The 20,543-nt window shown below is 40.5% G+C and overlaps 1 protein-coding gene across 4 annotated transcripts in view; it reads right to left on the bottom strand.

The window, feature by feature from the left end:
• Nucleotides 1-19,458, bottom strand: part of LOC124122142 (cadherin-99C-like) — a 29,286-nt gene extending 9,828 nt beyond the window's left edge. Inside the window, exons 1-18 of one of the 4 annotated variants that reach the window (XM_048392711.1) lie at nt 19,237-19,457; nt 18,873-18,951; nt 17,669-17,746; nt 16,103-16,293; nt 15,727-15,804; nt 15,388-15,480; nt 14,772-14,879; nt 13,300-13,413; nt 11,061-11,225; nt 9,926-10,040; nt 9,192-9,328; nt 8,198-8,392; nt 7,102-7,233; nt 4,899-5,063; nt 3,328-3,521; nt 2,579-2,699; nt 1,856-1,932; nt 879-969 (exon numbers count right to left, since the gene is read on the bottom strand). In XM_048392711.1, coding sequence (XP_048248668.1) covers nt 879-969; nt 1,856-1,932; nt 2,579-2,699; nt 3,328-3,521; nt 4,899-5,063; nt 7,102-7,233; nt 8,198-8,392; nt 9,192-9,328; nt 9,926-10,040; nt 11,061-11,225; nt 13,300-13,413; nt 14,772-14,879; nt 15,388-15,480; nt 15,727-15,804; nt 16,103-16,293; nt 17,669-17,746; nt 18,873-18,948 — 2,130 coding nt within the window. In that variant the 5' untranslated portion in view covers nt 18,949-18,951; nt 19,237-19,457. Of the gene's footprint in view, nt 1-878; nt 970-1,855; nt 1,933-2,578; nt 2,700-3,327; nt 3,522-4,898; nt 5,064-7,101; nt 7,234-8,197; nt 8,393-9,191; nt 9,329-9,925; nt 10,041-11,060; nt 11,226-12,164; nt 12,435-13,299; nt 13,414-14,771; nt 14,880-15,387; nt 15,481-15,726; nt 15,805-16,102; nt 16,294-17,668; nt 17,747-18,872; nt 18,952-19,236 lie in introns of those variants that run through there. The other 3 variants (XM_046485260.2, XM_048392712.1, XM_048392713.1) reach the window with 3 other exon arrangements.
• Nucleotides 19,459-20,543: the final 1,085 nt, after the last annotated feature.

The following is a 20,543-nucleotide window of genomic DNA, read 5'->3' as shown; positions in this document are numbered from 1 at the left end:
TCGTAAGTCGTTGTGACCACCAATCAGATATATATTCTATGGTCACAACGACTTCGAGTGTGAACCGCAGTTCTAGACGATGATAATTGCTACCGGGACCTTCGTCACAAATTATGTTCAATATGGTGTTGGTTGAAACGGGGTGTCAATATGTATACGTGTGCTTTAAAAGGTTGGGACTCCTGTGTGGGAGTCTATCTAATAACTACTGCATGTTATCATGAACTAGCGTCACGCTTCTTTTCTTTTTCTAGACGGCACCTCTGGTAAAATGGACTTCCATTTCATGCTTACTTTAGTGAATTTGTGAACACTTTTTGTGAATAACTACATACATAGCCTTGTACACTATAAAGACCGCATCGGGGGTCTGGTGGTGGAGCGTCCACGCGGACAGTCCGGGGTTAGAACCCCGGCCGCGTCATACAAAAGGTGTTAACATATGGTACGTTTGGTAACTCTGCCTGGAACTCGGCGCTAAGGGATTAAAACAGGGACTGGTCGGCTCGGAGTCAGTATAATGTGTCTGAGTGGGGTATTCATGATACACTGCGGCATGGTATATCAGTGGGCTAGTACAAGCAGCCACACACACACACGTGCATGCACGTGGCTATATAAGGGCAATAATCTTTCACGCGACGTCAAACACCTCACCTCACCATATACACTTAATCATACATTGATATTACTCTTGTCAAATCAAAATATACTTTTTCCAAGACAAACGCATTCATGATTAAAGACCCGAATGTTAACAATGTTTATGCGGGTTTGTAGTTTCCATTCACACTTTGCATTATAAAAAATAAGTTTATCCTTTAAAAACAAAATTTAAATCCTGTATGTGAAGCAGGGTTTTTTAACATGTGACTCACCACAGAGGCAGCATCCGAGACTTCCACTAACAGACTATACACATTCACCATCTCAAAGTCAAGGGGGAGAAGATTAGTAATCGTACCATCTCTGGAAGAAAATACATCAATAACAGAAATAGTTATAATAAGTTAACTTCAATATGATAGAAACGTGGGTGATTCAGTAGTTGTCTTCGACGTTATTCCCTCTACAAGGTTGCGTCCCTTTACTATGCCTTGATCCGCTGATCGTGAGTTCAAAAATCAGATACGTGCAGAGTGTGCCGGTGTCACGAAATATATTCGCCCCCAGAATAAAATCTCCCCCCGGGAAACAACAAACTCTGTAGAGACTCTTGTCTCCCATCCTTTGTTTGGTATGATTATGTCTTATAATTATTGTAGGATGGAAGGTACAGTTACCGAATAAAATATGCTGAAATATCAATACATTATGACCATATTTCATAATCTATTTTTTAAAGTACCCCCCCTTACATTAAAGATAACTATTTAAAGAATATAGTACTTAAAGACATTGCAACAAACCGAATAATCAGGGGGGGGGACTTTATACTGAGGGGGGCGCGAAATATATCCGCCCGGGGGAGATTCCATTTCAGAACAGATTCTCCGAGGGGAGAATTTATACCGGGACACCGGTCAGCACAAGAGCCCTGTTCACCGATGTAACAATACGGCACACGCCCACATGCAGGACTTGCCACTCTGTAACTTGTTCGTGAAGCTGACACGCCGTGATAGAACTGAACACTTTATAACGCGGCATCAGACTGAATTAACTTTCTCAGCCATAGAACAATGAAAAGCTTCGGGTAACGGGTAATGTTGAACTGGTATGTCAGGTTAAATATTACTATAATCAAACATGTGGCATAAAAACAAAATGTAACAACAAAATACATATTTGTCCATGCAATCTATGCAGCTATCAATAAGCTATAAAATGTAACTGAGTTTAGTGTATTTTGTACCTGTCAATAGAGAACGTGTTTCCGTTGTTTCCGCCGATGATAGCAAAGTTGAGGCGTCCGCCCTCGGGATCGGTGGCCTGTCATGAACAGGGAAGGAACAATGAATAATGTTCCAAATTAAATATAATATTCTATCACACACAAAATAAGTTGAGACTAATTTAATCATTATCTATTGAAAATTAATACAAATTGGCGGTGGCGGAGGGGTAGCCTAGTGGTTAAAGCGTTCGTTCGTCACGCTGAAGACCCGGGTTCGTTTCCCCACATGGATACAATGTGTGAAGCCCATTTCTGGTGTCCCCCGTCGTGATATTGCTGGAATATTGCTAAAGGCTGCGTAAAACCACACTCACTCACTCACCCACAAATTGGCGTGTTGGGCGCTGATGTCGGGGAAACGTATGGATCTCTTTGTTCTGTAATTCATACCTTTTGTTTCATTATTTTGATTCTTCACAGTAATAATAAATAAAAGCGAGAAAACCATTTCCAGAGAACAAAGTTGGCATTACCAACATGACGTCCGTTGTTAATAGAAAATCGCTCAAGCTTATATACTTTTTCATTTCCTGAATAATGTTGTTAGTGATGCAGAAGACGCAATGTTGGATTTACATTACCCCATGAGTGATCTCCCTTGAAGCGTTCTAAAAACCGTCACGCCTTCCCATTATAATGAATTATCTTAACTATATGACCCATGAACAATGTTCGACGTACCGGGACCGTGAAGATAGACCTGTTTATGCTGATGCACTCGCTGTAGGTTACCGTGAACAGTTCTGCTGGAATCCGTGGCCCTTTGTTGTCCGAGGAAGTGATCGTTATACGGACCACAGCCCTGGGAAGGGAATGTATCACCTCCTTGGTAAATTGCCACACGTCGTAATTAACAGATACGTATATTAGGTCAATAGCCAATCTAGAACTAACAGTCAGTGCACACACGCGTGTCACCATTATCATAATACAATTACAGGAAATGTATTGACATGATTTTTATAGGAACACTACAAAGTGATTAACCCCTTTCCGATTTAATAGGTACAATACAAAACAATAAACCCCTTTCCGTCAGCATATTAAGAAACCCCCGCTAAAAGCAGAGTCCATTGTACAATTCCGACTATGTCATGGGGAGGTAGGGTAGGACGAGCTTATCTTTCCGCGAACACCTGGTGTCATCACTGATTTTCAGTATCCATATTCACAACAGTTTCAAAGATTTTTGCCGATTGTGCCTAATTCAATGTGTTTCGGTGGATAGTCGAGATTGGTTATTATTTGCCACTGATGTTTTGTATCAATGAATTACTATCAAATAGTCGCTATTTGACTGAAATAATGCCCACTCATTCACTATCAAATAATGATACCAAGTGAGCAAAAGATTTGTTTGCTTGTCAAGCTGATAAGTACTGTACAAAGTATACACTGACATGAATCAGGATAAGAAAATATGTAATTACGTGTCACGTCTAGGACCACTGTCACTGTCTGAGGCCCGGATATGTAAAATGTATTGGTCCCCTCCGCTGACCCTGGCCTGCAGATACAGTGTGCCATTGGCAGCGTCGATAGACGCTTTGTTCGCTGCCCCTGTTGATGCGGTACTTATTGAATACCTCACGCTGCCAACTGTGTCCACGTCGGTTGCCGTTAACTGGGTAGTGAAAAGACCAAATGCATGAACGGTTAACGCTCAGCTAAACGATCAGAAATAGCGATGAAAAATAAAACGTTGAGAAGTGCAACTTGGCGATGAGAAGTACAGCCAAATCATGCCAAACACGCCAAGGCGAGTAAAAATACAACCACACTATGAAAAGTACAACCAAATATTTCGAAGCATTGTTAGGCGATGGGAAGTACAACCAAATCATGCGAAGTACAACTAGGCGATGCGAAGCAGCAATTCTCGCACTGGGATTGTATCTTTCTTTTACTGGGATTGTATCTTTCTTACACTGGGATTGTATCTTTCTCGCACTGGGATTGTATCTTTCTTTTACTGGGATTGTACCTTTCTCGCACTGGGATTGTATCTTTCTCGCAGTGGGATTGTATCTTTCTTACACTGGGGTTGTATCTTTCTTACACTGGGATTGTATCTTTCTTACACTGGGGTTGTATCTTTCTTACACTGGGATTGTATCTTTCTTACACTGGGATTGTATCTTTCTCGCACTGGGATTGTATCTTTCTCGCACTGGGATTGTATCTTTCTTACACTGGGATTGTATCTTTCTTACACTGGGATTGTATCTTTCTTACACTGAGATTGTATCTTTCTTGTACTGGGATCGTATCTTTCTCACACTGGGATTGTATCTCCCTTGCTCTGGAAATGTATCTTTCTTACACTGGGATTGTATCTTTCTTACACTGGGGTTGTATCTTTCTTGTACTGGGATTGTATCTTTCTTACACTGGGATTGTATTTTTTTTACACTGGGATTGTATCTTTCTTACACTGGGATTGTATTTTTTTTACACTGGGATTGTATCTTTCTTACACTGGGATTGTATCTTTCTCGCACTGGGATTGTATCATTATTACACTGGGATGGTATCTTTCTTACACTGGGATTGTATCATTCTTACACTGGGATTGTATCTTTCTTGCATTGGGATTGTATCTTTCTTACACTGGGATTGCATCTTTCTTACACTGGGATTGTATCTTTCTTGTACTGGGATTGTATCTTTCTTACACTGGGATTGTATTTTTTTACACTGGGATTGTATCTTTCTTACACTGGGATTGTATCTTTCTTACACTGGGATTGTATCTTTCTCGCACTGGGATTGTATCTTTATTACACTGGGATTGTATCTTTCTCGCACTGGGATTGTATCTTTCTTACACTGGGATTGTATCTTTCTTACACTGGGATCGTATCTTTCTTGAATTGGGATTGTATCTTTCTTACACTAGGGTTGTATCTTTCTTACACTGGGATCGTATCTTTCTTGCATTGGGATTGTATCTTTCTTACACTAGGGTTGTATCTTTCTCGCACTGGGATTGTATCTTTACCTGTATGAGAGCCACTTTTTGGTTACCGGAGTAATCACCCTCAATCTGTGAAACGTCATAAAATGTTGCAGAGAACTCTGGGGAATTGTCATTCACGTCCACCACGTTGACTGTAACATTAACATCTACAAAGGATTGGGACGTCCCTGCTGGCCTTGCACGGATCTGTAAGTGAAAACATTTCCTTGTATACTATCAAGCTGGGAGCATTGTATTTTGAAGATTGAGAATTTTGAACCGAATGGGCATCTTTAGGTTTCAACTTTTAAAAGTCTTGCTAAATCTACCTGTACACAAGATCTTAATTTAAAACACTGTAAGTTTATAACAATGACGCTTTATGTGATTGAGTAGTATGTTGTCAATATGCTTTTCTCGCATAGATGGTAAGCATCGAGAGTGTGGAGCAAAGCTACTTCGTAAGCCGACGTGAAGTATGGTCACCTAAAGAGGAGTCAGCAAACCTTTCATGGTTTAGTCCTATACCGCACGTCATTTTTATGACGTCACACCGCTGATTGTGACGCCAAAATATGGCCTTACAGTCGGCCTTAGAAAAGCGCCAAATTTCGAGCTATTTTTGATATTACCAAAACTTGACACACTCTCTAAGTCGATTTGATCGTGTTTTTAATTGTTTAATTGTACATGTAATTATTTCAAAAGCATATCGACAATGACTGAGAAACAAGTACTTTTTTATTAATATTATTTCCCGCTGTGATGCAGTCGTCAAATCGGTTGTGATTTGATACCTCTGATGGACCAATCAGAATCGAGTATTTCACAATTTCATGGTAGAGTTGGGTCAAAGTATTTCAATTATGTCACGGTTTGTCAGCTTCATAAAGAAGTGATGAAGGTCTTAGACGTTGGAAACTTCACTTAGAAACACGATCAGGACCAATCTAGGCTTCGAACCCGTGTCCCTTGATACAGTAGGTACAAACATTATGTCACACATGCACTGCTTTAAAGGAGGGCTATGAATCGGTGTAAAACATCTATGTAAGTGTAAATGAAAAACTCTTTAACTTCGCCTACATTTAAAAGTATAATTGCCACATACAAATCAAGTCATTATGCTTGTATATACTGAACCGCAAAGAAACGTTACCCCAAGTAACATTTCATGAAAAGTTGTCATTTAAATATCTGGGTATTTTTTGTCAAAGTTTCTTAAATTTAACATTACCTTTTCCGGAAAAATTAAATTTGATGATAAAAAAACCAAAGCAGATGACAATAAAACCAATCGCCCAAACGCATCACGGCAACGGCCATGGTAACCCGATGCACGTGAGTTCTGTGCAAATTGAAATGCACATGCGTTCCCCCGTTTCTTGCCCTACAAAAATCCACCCAGATCGCATAGCATTCATTCGTTATTGAATTGCTACCACATGCCAAGATTGACAAGAAAACAGCGACATCAAGCTCTTGGACGATTGCAAGCTGGACAAACCGCCCGGCAAGTAGCCAATGCATTTCAAGTCCACGTAACACTACAGATGACCGACCACATAGTGGAAGACCAAAGGTCACCTGACCCGACGTCAGGATCGTCAGATTGTGCGACAGCATCTTCAAGATCGCTTTGTTACTGCAGCGGAAACTGCTCGACAGACCATTGGGACACACCAGCGACACATGAGTGCGGACACCGTGCGTCGAAGATTGACGAGCAGACACCTCCACTGTCACAGGCCACATCGAGGACCCATTCTGACACCACCTCATTTGGCACGTCGCCGCAACCACGAGTTTCAGCATGATAACGTCTGTGTCCACACTGAGAGAGCAACAAGAGACTTCCTCCATCAGAATGGCATCAGAACCATGCAGTGACCTGCCCTCAGTCCCGATTTAAATCCCATTGATGTTTGTTTCTACCCTTTCATATGGTGCAAGCAGTATAATGCACATCATGAAAGTGCATTCAACATCAACAACAGCAGTCAATATATTGACTAAATGGAAGCGACCAAACACTTTCCATAATCATTAAGGTCAGTTGTACTATTCCACGTTTATGAACCATTACCAAGTAGTAATGATGACAGCTGTTCCCGAAAAGGTGAGCGTACCAGTGGTACACCAACACACGCAAAGGCAAGTCAAGAGTTCACCTGAATTCACCACAGAAAACATCTAGGCAAACAGAATGACATGTCCCAGTTCATATATCTCCGACAGAACTCACCGACAGTGTGTATTGTTTCACAGTTTCATAATCCAACACAGCCGTGTTTAGTCGTAAAATGTTGTTGCTGTCGACGCTGAAGCCGTTTGTATCAACCTCAAACGTATACTTTGGTGTACTATTTGTTGGTACCTGACAAATAAAAAAAAAAAATAATGTCATGTTAAACCAGTATTATACAGTGAATAAAGCAAGACCATGCAGCTGTTCATTTCATACTAATGATATGTTGGGGTGTGAGTGAATGGTGAATTACCAAATAAACCAGTGAGTGATGACATGAGCAAGGATCCATACCATCGGGTAGGATGTCATATCATATTTACAATGTAAATACACACAGTTCATGAGATTTTGGTCACTCTGTCACCATCTATTTGTGTAAAACAACGAACTTACACAATCTAACAAAGGTGTCTTACCATCCTGACACTGGAATAGTTTTGTTTGTTATTATCCATATGTATACTTTGCAACTTGTATGCATTTAAGATTGCATATGAACTATACTATGTAAACTTATTGTTTGTGTACACCAAAAAAAAAAATGTTTAAAAAATGAAATAAAGTAGATCAGTGAAAAACACAGGGAACCACAAGGCCTGATCATCCTGTACCCATTCAATTTAGACTCTTGAGACAAGAACAAGGACCTGTCCGTAACCTCCACCTTTCTCGAACTGATGGTCCCAGCTGAGGCATATGTGTATATTAAGTAAAGGGGTGGTGGGTTAGCCTGTTGGTTAAAGCGTTCGCTTGTCACGCCGAAGGTCCGGGTTCGCATTCCCACAAGGGTAAACGCGTGGTGCCCGTGTCCTAGCGGCGCCGTGATATCGGTGAAATATTGCTGAAAGTGGCGTTGAACCACACTCACTCACTATATATATCAACACATTTATTGATTCTACATTCGACGAACATAGATACACGTATATGTAATAAGCGATAAAATAAGCTACATTATAAATAGAACTGACGTTTTCTGAACAATAGCCAAGTAAACGAACATCAATTAACAAAATGTAACAGCACCATCATTTCGTGAAGTTAGGCAATTGAACAAGGCATTCACAATTCCAGTCCGCATTACACGTACATTGCTTCTGACAATAAGCTTGAACAGGTCCACCATGTTTTGGTCCATGACAACACCACCCTTGTAAGCATCCTCCCTGATGTAGCCAGTGAGTGATACAGTCGAGCTTGTGATCTCAAGGGGTGCGGAGGATGGTAACACTGTCACAAACACGGTGGCTCGGCTGTGATAGCGGTTACTAGACACCTCCTCTGCCTGTAACATACACACAACTCATCTGAACACAGTGCAAGCCAGGGAATATCTGTGTGGATTTGCAATAGTTTACTGAACTGTCGTCGAGCTATTCATCAAAACGTCATTGATTCTCAGTACTCGTTTACGGTATAATGCTACATAATTAAACCATATTCCGCGTAACACTCATTCTCTTTCAAAAGCCAAAAAAAGAGAAAGCAATTTCTATTGTGTGATAGAATATTTACTTTCTGTGTTGTTTGTCTAACTCCGCACTCAGCAATATTCCAGCTATATGACGGCGGTCTGTGTCTGGACCAGACAATCCAGTGATTGATATTATGAGCGTCGGTCCACGCAACTAGGATACAATGATATGCATCAACCAAGTCAGCTAGCCTGACAACCCGATCTCGTTAGTCTCTTTTTACGACAAGCATGGGTTGCTGAAGACCTATTTTATCCCGAATTTATGACGGCGGTCTGTAAATAAGTCTGGACAACACAATCCAGTGACTGCCATAGTGAACATCGATCAACAGGGATGACATTCATCAACCACGTCAGCAAGCTAGACGTTAGTCGCCTCTTAGGCCAAGCATGGGTTGCAATTCTAACCCGGATGCACACGGGTCTAAGATGTTTGTGAGTAACGTATATTTAGTCGTGCGCTCGTTTTCTTCCAATATGACTGCTTTCGACATGAATGATATTTATGCATTCATTCAATTCGAATTCAATGTAGCGTACGTCAACCAACTTCTAAACGGAACTTAAAGATTTGTACCACGAATGAATGGAGGTCTATCCTACTTACTCGAAGAATGACTGCGAGTGTCTTTGCACCCGATCTGTTGATTGGTTGAATTTGTTGCAACTGAGCCCGGAAACTGCTGGTGCCTGGAACTGGCTCTGTACTGACTTGAAAGAAGTTCTCGTAACCGACCGGGTCAGCTGAGAGAAGATCGAAACATGGTAAACATCATCACATATTTGAAGGTACAGTTGCCATAGTAACGACGTCGGATAGGGCGAAATAATTACTTGAGGAGCAAGAGTGGCCAGTCGTCTTAGGCGACGAGATGCGATGTGCAGAGTTGTGCGCCAGAAGATTATTATCGTGGGTTCGAATCCCGGTTTGACCCGATTATGTTTCTATGTTTGTCAGCACAAAACTGGCAAGCTTCTTAAACCTTCACTCTTGGCTTTCCTTCCACAGGGAAGCTGACACGCCTTTTTATTATTAAAATACTGAACAACCAAACTCACTCGAACAATATATTCACCCAAGGGAGTTAAGCGGACTTCTTGTTGGTGTAACTATATTCTTCATTCGTATAAACCGAACCTACTTAAAAGTCCCTAGGGCCAGTGACATCAGTAATTGACAGTGAGTGAACATGGTTTTACGCCGCAATTGATTATACACATGTGTTGAATATATCAAAATATCAAGATATGGTGGTTAACCAAACGGACCTCTACTAAATTGTATAGAATCATTTCGGGCATGAGATATGTACATTTTACACTGATATTTCTAAAACCTACTCTGTTCAACGGTGAATGTAATGTTGAAATTGAGGCTGTCTTGGTCACGAGCTTGGATATTGACCGGAGTGGGTGGGTTGTTCAGGGGTCTTGGGTAGATGCTCAAGGCGCCAATCTGTAAATATGAGCAAGATGATGTTAGTGGTTATACGTATATGTTTTACCGTATTGAACGTACGGTTACTTTGAGGGCGGGTGTTTACATAGAGGCGTACGACACTCCATACGTAAAAAAACAAATTAAGTACACGGAAAAGAACATTTTGGCGTTATAGTAGTGTAATGATCGCTCCACGTGTGGAGTATGCGTCCGTGTCACATATAAGTTATGTAAGTTCAAAGTCATCTGTTCGCAATACTGTACGTTACGACATACATGTGACGCTGTGGTGTTTCTGAGACATGCGTTAATGATTAAAAGCTGGTACAGTGGATACCATCTTATCCAAAATACTGACATGGACAGTTTAGTAACTTTTTGTAAAATGTTTGTGTGGCCTTGACTACTCAAGACAGTCATTTAGGGACCTATGAAATAAAAAGAATCTCACCGAGTCTTTTGATATCAAATATATCAACACGAGTTGATAAAAAAGTGGAAAAACTCCGAGGCTTGCCGAGGTGTTTTGCCACTTTTATCAACGAGTTTTGATATACTTGATATTAAAAGACATGAGGGTGATATTTTATTTATCATCCAACATCATTCTTCCAACTTTTTCAGTTTGTAGACAGTAATAAGCAGTGTCTTAAGTGTAAAACGTACTGCTAACAGCTTCAGTAGCAGAGCCAGTAGTGATGCCATTTGCTTGTGGCGTCATGTAACCAAAGACGCCACAATGGCCTGCAAAGCAATGTGATGCAATTTCATTGCAGCGATATCTATAATATATCTCACCCACGTGATATCTCCTGTGGGAGCCAGTTTTTGGATGATAAATGTAAATATCAAACAGAAGGCAACATACCAGTTCAACAAGAATTGTTTAACCATTTATAACATGAAAAAGATGATGTCACACTAAATAATCAAGACACTTTACAGACAACATCGGGCAATATTTACACATTGATAATTGTTACAAGAGACTTTGTGCCTATCGTTGATATAGTCTCGATTGGTTCATGTACTCACACTGCCTGATGTTAAGGCAACATCATAGGACGGGTTGAAACATTTTCCGTCTCCATCAGCAACACAGGTTGAGTACTCGAAGACTGGGGGCAGATCATCCGCGTCCGTGATGGTGATGTTCAGAATCGTGGTGCTGCTTCGGGTCGATGGTGCAGGTGCACCATCCTACATCCAGTGCAAGAAGTAATGTACACCATGTTGCAAACTTTTTGAAGATTAATTAAAATTACCCGTCATGACACGGATAGACTATGTTTGCTGAATTGTTTTTATAAGGGTTATTTGACACTGGTTTATAAACACATGCTCATGATATAGTCGGAATCGTTTATGGACGATTAACTGAGAATTATTTGATGGACAAAATTTGGTCGTTTGTATTTATTTATCAATGAATTCAAGAAAAGTGAAGAATATTTTGTGTGGTTAAACACACGGTGAACAAAGTGATATGTAAGAATTTAGTTGATTGGTTGGTTGGTTTGTTGTTTAACGCCGCACTCGGCAATATTCCAGCTATATGGCGACTTTCTGTAAATAATCGAGTCTGGATCAGAGAATCAAGTGATTGACATCATGAGCATCGCGACCCACACAATTGAGATCGATAACATGCATAAACCAAGTCAGCGAGCCAGACCATCCGATCCCGTGAGTCGCCTCTTACGACAAGCATAAGACTGAAGACGTATTTTACCCCAGATCTTCACGGGTCTGTAAGAATTTAGCTTGTTTGAGGTAGGCGTTGCTAATGTTGTTTTCTTCACTGTATCTACACAATCAATACCCACGACTGAGATTAATTTCCTAGCTGACAAAATATGAGGTTTCATATTATAAATTCCAGAACAATTTTGAAAACAAAATTTAACGGTAAAATACCCTAATATTGTCCTTAAAACCCAAAGACATAACATTGAAGTTTTACACACCTTCTAGGTTTGGGGATGTCAAAGTGAAGAAAATACACTGATGATTCATCTCATGTCAGTCATGTATCGAGTAACTGCGCTATAAACAACAATCATACCATCCATATTAAACTTATTCGTGTGTTAGTAAGTGAATGCTGTTTTACGCATCAGATAACTCTATGCTAACTACATTTATGACACGTCGAGGCTGGGCCAGACAGCCAGGAACAGAGATGATAGACGCGGTCCGCCTTGTGCCAGGTACAGAGATGATAGACGCGGTCCGCCTTGTGCCAGGTACAGCGATGATAGACGCGGTCCGCCTTGTGCGAGGTACAGAGATGAGAGACGCGACCCGCCTTGTGCCAGGTACAGAGATGATAGACGCGGTCCGCCTTGTGCCAGGTACAGAGATGATAGACGCGGTCCGCCTTGTCGGGATCATTTGTCTCCCGATCAGATAACACCTACATTGTCCGTTACGTCTGTTTAAATAGCAAGTATAGTCTGTATGGGACGTATCCCCGAGGGTGTTTTACGGCGAAGAGCCGACTAAACAGCAACAGTCATAAAAGGAGAAATGATTTCAAATGTAGGTCATTCACGTCACAAAAGGACCTTGAAAGCAAGGATTATACATACGAGGTAAACATGTACAAATAGAAAAGACGCCATGGTGCATAGAAGTGAGTTCGGAATAAAATTGACATAATCATAAGAAAGACATTGTGTCCATTGTTCGAGTCCGACTATATCATGAGCATGCGTTTATAAATCATTATTAAGTAGTGATTATACCAGGGTTCCCGAATAGATGAGTCTATCCTGCGCCACACGAGATCTTTATGTTTGTCAAAACAAGGTGCAGATTGTACAGATACCGGTTTTCATAGTGTGTTTATGGAAGCGTTAAAATGAGGTACATTAAAGACTCGCGTTGTGCTGGGAAAGGGTGCCACATTTTTAAACTAGTTTTGAAAGAATGACGCTCTTGTTTATACCTTTCCATGTATTGCACAATTCAAATCGAGCCCTGTCAGCTGTGACCCGGATGCATCGTTCCCTTGGCAACCCAGTCATCCCCTTGTGTTGAGTGAATATATTTGTAGCAGCTTTCAGCAATATTCAAGCCCCATGCATAACAGTGGCTGACAACAAACATGGCCGTCATTCATTACTTCCAAAGTGGGAAATCGAACCTAATTATTGGAGCACACACATTTAACCACTTGTGAATTGATAATTGTGGAAATTGTTTTGAAAATCGAAATGGTCTCTTTACAATACCTTTTACACAAAATGTTTGTTCATGTAAACGTACTTACCCTTGCTCTTATCTGTAAGCTGTACTGTGTATTAGACTCAAAATCCAGTTTACTTTTCAAAGTGACATATCCGAGGGGAGGAATGTCGATGGAGAATTTCGTTGAGCCATCAAACTAAACATAAATAAAATGTCTTGTGAAGTTAGTGAATGGTGTCGTGCCCGACCTAGTCAACATCCACGTGTACATAACATCTTTGTTGTTGCTTAACGCCGCACTCAACAATGTTGCAGCTATATCACGGAATCCAGTGATTGACATCATGAGCATCGATCCATGCAATAAGGATACGATGAGTCTGACGACCGCTTCGCTTCTTACATAGCATAGGTTGTTTGGGACCTATATTTTTACCGGGAATCCCTACATAACAACGACCTGCACGTTACTGAATCTACATCAAATAAAACCCGTGACGATCCGGGGTAGAATAGGTCTTCAGCAACCCATTCTTGCTGTCAAAGGCGACTAACTGGATCGGGTGGTCAGGCTCGCTGACTTGGTTGATGCATGTCATCGTATCCCAATTGCGTGGATGGATGCTCATGATCTCAATCACTGGATTGTGTGGTCCAGACGCGATTATTTACAGCCCGTCATATAGCTGGAATATTTCTGAGTGCGGCATTAAACAACAATCCAGACCCCCCCCAAAAAAACATCAAATAAACATGTTGAAGATAAGGTTGGAATCGATCCTTATTGGCGGAATACGGTGACACACAACAACTTCAAATATCACCTGCCAGTTGGTCTTCCCTTGTAATCACCCTGCAAAGTACTATCCCACCTCTGTAACAATTTTGACCACTCGACTCCCGTTATAATCAACAACAATTAGTTGGTATGTTGGAGATAAACATACTGTTTTTTCAGTTTGTAGATTTAACTGCGCTAAATGTTTTTGTTTAACTCATTCTACTTCACTCGCATATGCGAGTAACACTGACTCTCCAGAATGTTGGAACCCCGACAGAAATGTAAGCAAGCCCTGCAAGGTTCCACACTCCACACCACTGTTATGACGTCACAGCGCTTACTATGACGCAAAGTATATGTCGGGTATAGAAAAACGCCAAATCTCAAACTCCCTGTTGTTCCTAAAACTTGTAATACACTTAATAAATCCATTATTAAAAGAATGTTGTCACAAATACTTTCTATAGTGTAATAACCAGCGCATCAGCGCATAATTACCGACAGTGACTAAGAAAGAAATTGTTTTCCTCAATATTAGCTTCCGCGATGATGCGGCCGTCAAATCGGCTGTTTCAATGTGAGGTACTATTTGATATTTGAATTGGTCAATCGTAATCGAATAAATTCCAAATTAATGGTAAGAAACAGAATACACTGTTTCGCGACTTTGATTCGTGGTCTGGGGAAATCAAACGTTTGGGTAATTCGCACAGAAAATCTGTAACTTGCAGTTCTTCACATATAAATGATTCCAGGAAGTGACGACAACTCACCAAGCTTTGATCACCAGGCACGATATCGAATACGATGTTTTTGTTGAAATCGAAGTCCAGATCTGTTGCGGTGATACCTCGGAACACGGTAGAACCCACAGGCATAATCTATGTACAGAAGAACTAGAAGAAACATTTGTGGGGAAATGTAAATAGATGGGAATATATTTTGATTGTGAATGTAGACACACCTCATGAATAACAACTACTTTAAAAAATTAATTTTGTCTGTTTGTTGTATAGCGCCGCACTCAGCAATATTCCAGCTATATGACGGCTGTCTGTAAATAATCGAGACTGGGCTAGACAATCCAGTGATTGACATCATGAGCATCAATCCACGCAATTGGGATCGATGACATGCATCAACCAAGTGACCGAGCCTGGCCATTCGATCCCGTTAGTCGCCTCTAACGACAAGCATAGTCGCCTTTTACGGCAAGCATGGGTTGCTGAAGACCTTTTCTACCCCGGATCTTCACGGGCAAACTATTTTCATGTACTATTATAGCGTCGTTTCAGTATAGATGGAAAATGGTTGTGTATCGGTTAGTGCAAGTATTACTTTGTTTGAAGAGAATGACGTGCATTAATATAAATAAGGATATATTTCTACCTCGGTCAAGGATATTTCATACGGCGCCGAGACGAACAGTGGTGAATTGTCGTTGACATCCAAAATTTGAACTCTCAGTAAAATGAAAAACGTCTGAAATATAAGTTAAACTTCATTTGTATATTTCAAAAGCATAATACCCATCATATACATTGGCGGTTACCCTTCATGGCTTATATATCAAGGGAATACCCTGGGAACCAGGCTGGTCTGACCACCCGATCCCGTTAGTCGCCTCTTACGACAAGCATAGTCACCTTTTACGGCAAGCATGGGTTGCTGAAGACCTGTTCTACACCGGGTCTTCACAGGTTGTTTGTAATATTAAGTATGGCTTACCATGTTTATTGGAAGGTCAGTACACTTCATCGTGTATTCCATTACAGTAATGTCATCCAATGAATCTGGTCGGATGCCCTGAAACATATTGGATCTGTATAAGAAGACAAGACAATTTCACACTGGCTTTAAAATTGTACATATGCAATCGTAAAGTCCCATGTCAGCTACCATTAAAATGATGCAATATTTGTAATGGTTAAACACCCAGCGCAAGCCATTAATCTGTGAACGTCAACGGTGATAGAAAAAAAAGTATTTAAATCTCAATGACAAAGATGTTATCAAGACAAACAAGGAATATGTTTGAAACCTCTAAATGTATACTTTTACAAATACGAAACATGTGTGATTCTGGCGAGGTTATTATCCTTACATCTCTGTTAATGGCCTTTATCAACTGAAGATACCACTCCTGACCACTGCTGCCGCTGCTGCTGTTACCGCTGACGAGTTGGAAATATTCCAAGGGTGGAACTTTATTTTCAACATTGCTGTCAAATGATAGACCTATGCTGTCCTGGGTTGCATCAATTCCGATGCTGACTTTATACGTGCTCGGAGAACCTGTTCAATGAAACACTTCAGTTATCCCCATGCAGGTTAAAGATTTCTAAACTCGAACATGTCTGACAAACTGGACAAGATTATCAGGTTAACATTTAGAGGTGTTTGTTATATTACTGTGTTGTTTGTTGTGGAATTGGGAAAAGTGAAGACGAGTGTTCTACTTTCTTGATCCGTGTTGTATCACACATCCCTTTCTTCTAGCACAAGCGTCCGAATGGGTTCATTTTGGTGGTCAAGTAGTGACGAAAGACATGGCAACCAGCCTCTGTAGATGATTTCGCCTATTTAAAGTTTGACACTCTTAAATTCGGATAACATATTCTAGTGTTGTGGTCTTGTAACAAATAATGTTTCTCATCAGAAGCTTTTTCTTATTATGTTTGTCTCAGTAGACAGAAGACTAACGCAACCATGACGGCAAAGTTTAGACAAGGAAAATAACTCTTCTGATCTATCTCTTCATAATAGAACCTAATTTAAACCCCGATTTGTTTTCCGACCAAGCCAATAATTATTAATCGAAATACTTTTAATGTTAATGTGAAGGTATTGTGAAAATAGTAATAGAATGGCCGCAAAAAAACAGTGTGAAACTGTAAACTTAACACCGTTGCGCTTAATTAAAAGTACGTATTTTGAGGTCTGTATTTGTAACAATCCGAACGAATCTTAGAAGCGCTGACTAGGTGGGGTAGCTTCATTAGCAACGGCACTAAATCCCCTAAATGACTTACAAACCTTTAAAGCACTAGGCATATATCGGACAAGCCCATTTCGACCAAACACCAAATGGCCTGGCGCATATACGCATATGTCGGAAAGCGCACGTTAAATTCCTAATTTAAGTAAGTAAGACCATGTATGTCAGTTGTGTCACAGGTCCCGTACTGAACATAGCCATTCATCCCATTCATACGAAGGACAGTGTACAAATGATCATTGTTTAGTGTGGATATGTCTCAGAGTTAGAAAAGGTGAACAATAGATTGGCGTTGCCGATGACGTGTGCAGCCGACTATGACCGTTAAAAGCGGAGACGTGGTTGCTAGGTTGCGAACGGAGGGGCGCGTTTGTTGTACGATCAAGCGTGTCATTTTGGAGGAAATCACCTCCAACATGACCATAAATGGAGCCTCTATATCCGCCACCGCTGTATTTTCATTTAAGTCTTTGAAATTGATAGACAGGACTAAAATGCAAATAAACCGCATTCCCATCGCCGCTTCGAATACGATATTTACATTAACGAGGTAACGATCTATACAATTCTGCAAAGTTGTATATACCCATGAAACTTGCACTTTAAGTTTGAATATTCGGCATGATATGAACCCTTCTTGCAAACCATTGTTCAGGAGCTGAAGGCACCTACCGTCAATAAGCAGCTGGCTATCTGCTTCCGGAACCGCAACTGACATAGTTCCAACAGCAGATGCGTCTTGACACGATGCTACCAGAAATGACAAGATAAATATTTACCATAGAAACTAGAACATAAGATGCTTTAGCAATAGATCACGGTATAGCTTTTCCTGAATTCATTATTGTCATTAGAATGCACTGGATTACACGTGTAAGTCACTTAGATTCCCCTCCACTCATTTATCCATCTTAACTAGAAACAAAACAGACCATTGAAACCGCTGCATCTTTTTTTCATATTAAGATCTAAGCAGCCCAAGCCTTTGGCGTAAGGACTATTTAGGTACAATCGAGGCTGTTCATTGTACCACTGGCGTCATGCGACTCTTGCTCAAACGTTTTGATAAGGGTTACAGTATTCAAGTTCTTTGTAATGCTTTCAAACACTTTTATAGGTTTGCTTGTTTGTTTGTTCTTTTAACGCCGCACTCGGCAAAATTCCTGCCAGCTTGGTTCCCTGGGTATGCTGTGCTGGCGCTACACTGAACCAGGCAATGACTGGGCAATGGCCTCCTCCACTGGACGAACAAACATGGCGGACACGACATGTATTTACTATAGAAAAACGCTAGAACGGGTGGTTTATTTTTTTTCTTAGCATTTTCATGAACGCTCTTGCAAGGTATACGTGACGGGTGAAGGAAAACATTATTTAAGCTGTTTCGAGACTCGAAAGTGGTCGTCACATCGGTGAAACGTAAACAATGGCACACCCAATTTTCAACAGTGATGTGTGCGTTAATATTTCGCGTCAGCTCACTGTTGTCACGAAATCGTAGACATAATACATGGAATTAAATGACCACGTTAATGAAATACCGTTAGTAAAATACCGTTATCAAATTGTAATAAAATAACAAGATGGAATTTTCTCAGATGTCTGAATATTGAAAACCCTTTGGAGTTAATGTAGATTGATCAGTAGATACATTCTAGCGTTTTTCTATAGTAATGTCGTGTCCGCCATGTTTATTCGTCTAGTGGAGGCGGCCATTGTGCAACCATTGCCTTGGTCAGTGTAGCGCCAGCGCAGCATACCCAGGGAACCATGCTGGTCTGACTACTCGATCCCGTTAGTCGCCTTAAACGGCAAGCATGGTTTGCTGAAGACCTATCCTACCCCGGATCTTCACACAACAATAATCTCTACTTACTAAAAAACGTTACTTGAGCTGTAACAATCTCGGCACATGCGAGAAGAAACACGCCATAAACCCACAGGGATACCATTGTCTGAAACAAAATTCGTTAAGTATTCAATTTGACCTTAAAACATATCATAACGAAATTGTAACTCATATTAAGTATCATATGCTACAAAATGTAAGCAGTGTCGAGTTCAAACATCCTTTAGTCAATCCAAAATACCGGGTAAGTAACACGCTGCTTATCGCATATTACAAATAGGTACATTGAAAATGTCATTACACATATGTCTGTCCCCAAATTACAATGACAGAATCTCTACTTATGATATCGTTTCGTGCCTGAAAAATGATAATATTTTATCTTTTTTACCTACATCAGACGTGGTCCTTGTTGTACAACTCTCCTTGACGGAATACCTGTTAGGCAGCCGGCTTGCGCCTTTCTATATTTAAACAGAGGCGTCAGACTGCTATGCGTCAATACCGATATATCTTACAAAGTTTTCGGACACGACAGTTGCTTGTTGTCAAGATTGTGTTCGAAAGAAGTGAATCAACGTTGGATTGGATCGGCGTGACATGTAACAAAAACATTATTTGTGTAAGACTCGTATTGGCGGTCTCCGTCATGAACAGAGACCTTTTCTGACCCGTCACTGCGAAACACGCCTTCAGCGCATGAATGATAGGGGTTGGGTTTACCGACGCTTTGAAAGTATTTCAGTTATATCATATTCAGTATTTCAAATATATCATGCGGTTTCAGGTCTTAGACAGTTACCACGTTGGTGAAACCAACGAAACAGGTGTTGTGCTGGCAAACAAGACTCATAATCAGTGCGAATTTGGGATTCGACTGTAAGATCCTAACACGTCAATGGACGCAGCTCGGAACTGCAAATTGCGTTGCATTAAACTTCCCAACCAGGGCATTCCGGTAGGATTGCTTAGATAAGTATTTGGTAGAACTAGAACTGTAGGTGAGGAGGTGAATAAAATAGTCAATGCAAGAGAAGAAGGGGTATAATGGCTTTGAAAATGATATGAATGGGTCACTGAAGCATGCCCTGATCTACCTGTAGCACCCGCCGTTCATACAAAAGAGTATTTATAGCCTGACCCTGCAAACTAGTTCTGTTATGCGACGGAGGTCGGTGAACAAACCAGACAAGGATGTGACCCGATAGTGCAATAATACAATACAAACCAGACAAGGAAGTGACACGACAGTGCAAATGAAGAGCTTAGGGTCATAAGGGTCAATTTCATGTGGCGTCTGTTTTGAGAAAAGTGATGAAAACACATAATATTATTAATGTTAATGCACTTATTTTTCACCGATAAATTCCTAGACATTAACGCATTCTGACAGCAGAGATATAAATGTTGTTATAAAAAACATTCAAAAAAGGAAATAAATAAATTCCTAGACATTAACGCATACTGACAGCAGAGATATAAATGTTGTTATAAAAAACATTCAAAAAAGGAAATAAACTTATGTTTTTAATTTGTGTGAGGGTGGAAAGGGCCAGTGTCTGTGTTTTGGCCCTTTTTGACCCTCAGGCATTTGCATGAGATTTACCATGTGAGATTGATAAACTACTACTAAAAGTACAAACACATACTATTGAAGTATTTTTAAATGATTTAAACTAATGCCAACTTTGTTGAAAG

The sequence above is a fragment of the Haliotis rufescens genome, unplaced genomic scaffold (assembly GCF_023055435.1).
Source record: "Haliotis rufescens isolate VD_foot unplaced genomic scaffold, xgHalRufe1.0.p SCAF_11, whole genome shotgun sequence".
NCBI lineage: Eukaryota > Metazoa > Mollusca > Gastropoda > Lepetellida > Haliotidae > Haliotis > Haliotis rufescens.
The sequence above is the reverse complement of the archived record's forward strand: the minus strand, read 5'-3'. Positions and strand labels throughout refer to the sequence as shown.